Here is a 2363-nt window from a genome sequence, read left to right as displayed (position 1 = left end):
AATGAGATATAGGTGAAATAAGGGTAACAATATTAATGAGATATGTGGACTTGAGAATAAGTAATGAGTAAGCGGCCTAACATAAACAAATTATAAGGATCATTTTTTTTTTGTTTTTTTTATTTAAGAATAATGTGTATTGGATAATTTTAATATTGGATTTTTTTTGCATTAATTAAAATGAAAAGCATAATTTTTTTTTTTTAATTTGTCAATATTAGAAAACGGGTATGAATTTGTAGTTAATATAAGTTGTATGAACTTGTCTAAACTGAGCTTATAAGAGCTAAACTGAACTTATAGGAACTGAACTTATAGGAGCTGAACTGAACTTAACTTATGAGAGCTGAACTGAAATAAACTTATATAGGAACTAAACTGAACTTATAAGAACTGAACTGAACCGAACTGAACTTATAGTAACTGAACTGAACTTAAAGGGAGTGACTTTAAGTCCAAAAGAATAGGGCCATAGTGTGACACTACTTGAATTGAACCCAAAGGCGACCCGATCAAACATTTTTTTAACTCCTATATAAAGTCTAATTTCGTATTTTTCATGCGCCCAAATTATCTTTCTCTCTCTCTTTCTCCAGGTATATTTTCGTATTTTTCTTCTTCTTTTTTCTTCTTTATTATATGCTTGAAATTGAAATTAGGGTTCAGTTATTTTGGGTGTTTCCAATTTGTTGAAATTAGCGTTTCAGTTATGATTTATCTGTTTTTTTTGTCTATTTAATTTAATTTTTTCAATTAGGTCTATTTTGGATGTTTCATTTCTTGTTTAAATTAGGGTTTGAATTATGAATTATTGTTTGGTTATTCAATTACTTCTTTTTTAGGGGATTTTAAATATAGTTCAGTTAGAGTGTAAATTATGAATTATTGTTTGGCAATTCAATTACATCCTTTTTGGGGGATTTTAAATATAGTTCAATTAGGGTTTGAACTCTGCAATATTGCGGCAGCTATTTTGTTTGGCTATTAAATTAGTCTTCTTTTTTCTTAGACCTATTTCGCGTGTTTGAGATTTGGTTAAAATTAGGTTTTTGAATGTTTGATTAATGTTATTTAATGAAATTTGCAAGTTATATCTAATCCAAATGTGGTTTAATTGGTAGAAAATTAGGGTTTCAATTACAATTAGAGTTTAAATTATGAATTATTGTTTGGCAATTAAATTACATCCTTTTTTTGGGGATTTTAAATAGGGTTTCAACAATGGAAGACATGGCTGCGATTGTTTTATATGGTTATGAGTCGGTGGAGAAGAAATCACCTCTTGATCGCTATGAGTCGGAGGATGTATCTTCACTGGATAATTCGTGTTTTGAATATGAGCCAGTCGTCGAAGAGATGAAAAAGATGAAGATAGAAACCAAAAACAAAGTCGAAGATACTGGTGTGACATTTTTTGACACAACTGATGCCTGTATTTTGGAATTAGATCCCGAAAAACTTAAGCCAACCAATAAAAAACAACTCCTTGACCTTGCCCCCTTTTTGAAATATTGCAGACTACGCAAATTGACGATCCGTACTTTTAGCGGCCCTGGTATAGATGCTCGTAAGTTAGAAGGTGGTGGAATTATAGTATATGAGAGGTCTCAGTTAAGCGACGTAAAGTTGGAGAGGTACTCCAATAAAGCGCGCGAAGCCATCCAACAATACAATGATGTCGTCACCAATCCCAATTCCAAGCTTGAGTTTGTCTGGTTTACTAGGTGTGCATTCAAATTTCAGAATAAGTTATTTATCACGTTTAAAGGTCGCCAAGACGGGAATGGCCAAATTGGTACTTATCAAGCTGCAATCCTTGATAAGTTCTGTGGTTATGAACTCCAACTTGTTTTTCTTAGGCATGTTGAAGCTGATAAGATCCTTGCCTTTTTGTCTCTCTCTGGTAATAACTTAGTAATTTCTTTTTGTCATTCATTTTCTACTTAAATGTGTGTTGCTTGTGTTGATGATCTTCTTTTGCTGATGATCTTCTTAAAAGGGGCTGCTGAAGAAGTGAAGAAGTTTTATCGCGGAAATTGGAATTGAAGAAAGTAAGACAAGGTAGTATATGGACTCTTTCGTTGCAATGTTGTACTAATCACCACATTATTTAAGGGCAACATATACTAACGCCACAACAATGTCTCTTGCAAGTTTATTTCCCTATTTTATACAATCACATGGCTTTCTCATGCCTTGATCAGTTTGGTGGCACTAAAGATTTTGGCTGCTGCCCGCTGGCCCTTTATTTATGTCCCATAGTGATAGATTTGTCGAGAAACTTACTCGGAAATCGTAGCTTATAGGAAATGTTTATATGTTGGCTACATTTTGATATATATGAGAAGTTTTATGGCCCTTTA

At 32.8% G+C, this 2363-nt stretch overlaps 1 protein-coding gene across 1 annotated transcript; it reads left to right on the top strand.

Moving 5' to 3' along the window:
- Positions 1 to 566: 566 nt before the first annotated feature.
- On the top strand, positions 567 to 2363 carry LOC141609486 (uncharacterized). Its single transcript, XM_074428536.1, has 3 exons — positions 567 to 596; positions 1212 to 1903; positions 2000 to 2363. The coding sequence occupies exons 2-3, from the start codon at positions 1222 to 1224 to the stop codon at positions 2044 to 2046; spliced, it is 729 nt and encodes a 242-aa protein (XP_074284637.1). The 5' UTR covers positions 567 to 596; positions 1212 to 1221; the 3' UTR covers positions 2047 to 2363.

Source organism: Silene latifolia, chromosome 10, assembly GCF_048544455.1.
Source record: "Silene latifolia isolate original U9 population chromosome 10, ASM4854445v1, whole genome shotgun sequence".
NCBI classification, from domain to species: Eukaryota; Viridiplantae; Streptophyta; class Magnoliopsida; order Caryophyllales; family Caryophyllaceae; genus Silene; species Silene latifolia.
Note: the sequence above shows the minus strand (reverse complement) of the source record. Positions and strands in the feature narration are given on the sequence as shown.

Excerpts from the sequence above, each read along its gene's own strand:
- LOC141609486 (XM_074428536.1), top strand. The coding sequence starts at position 1,222 with ATGGAAGACATGGCTGCGATTGTTTTATATGGTTATGAGTCGGTGGAG. Across the intron at positions 1,904-1,999 it reads TGCCTTTTTGTCTCTCTCTG|GGGCTGCTGAAGAAGTGAAG; the intron begins GTAATAACTTAG and ends TCTTCTTAAAAG.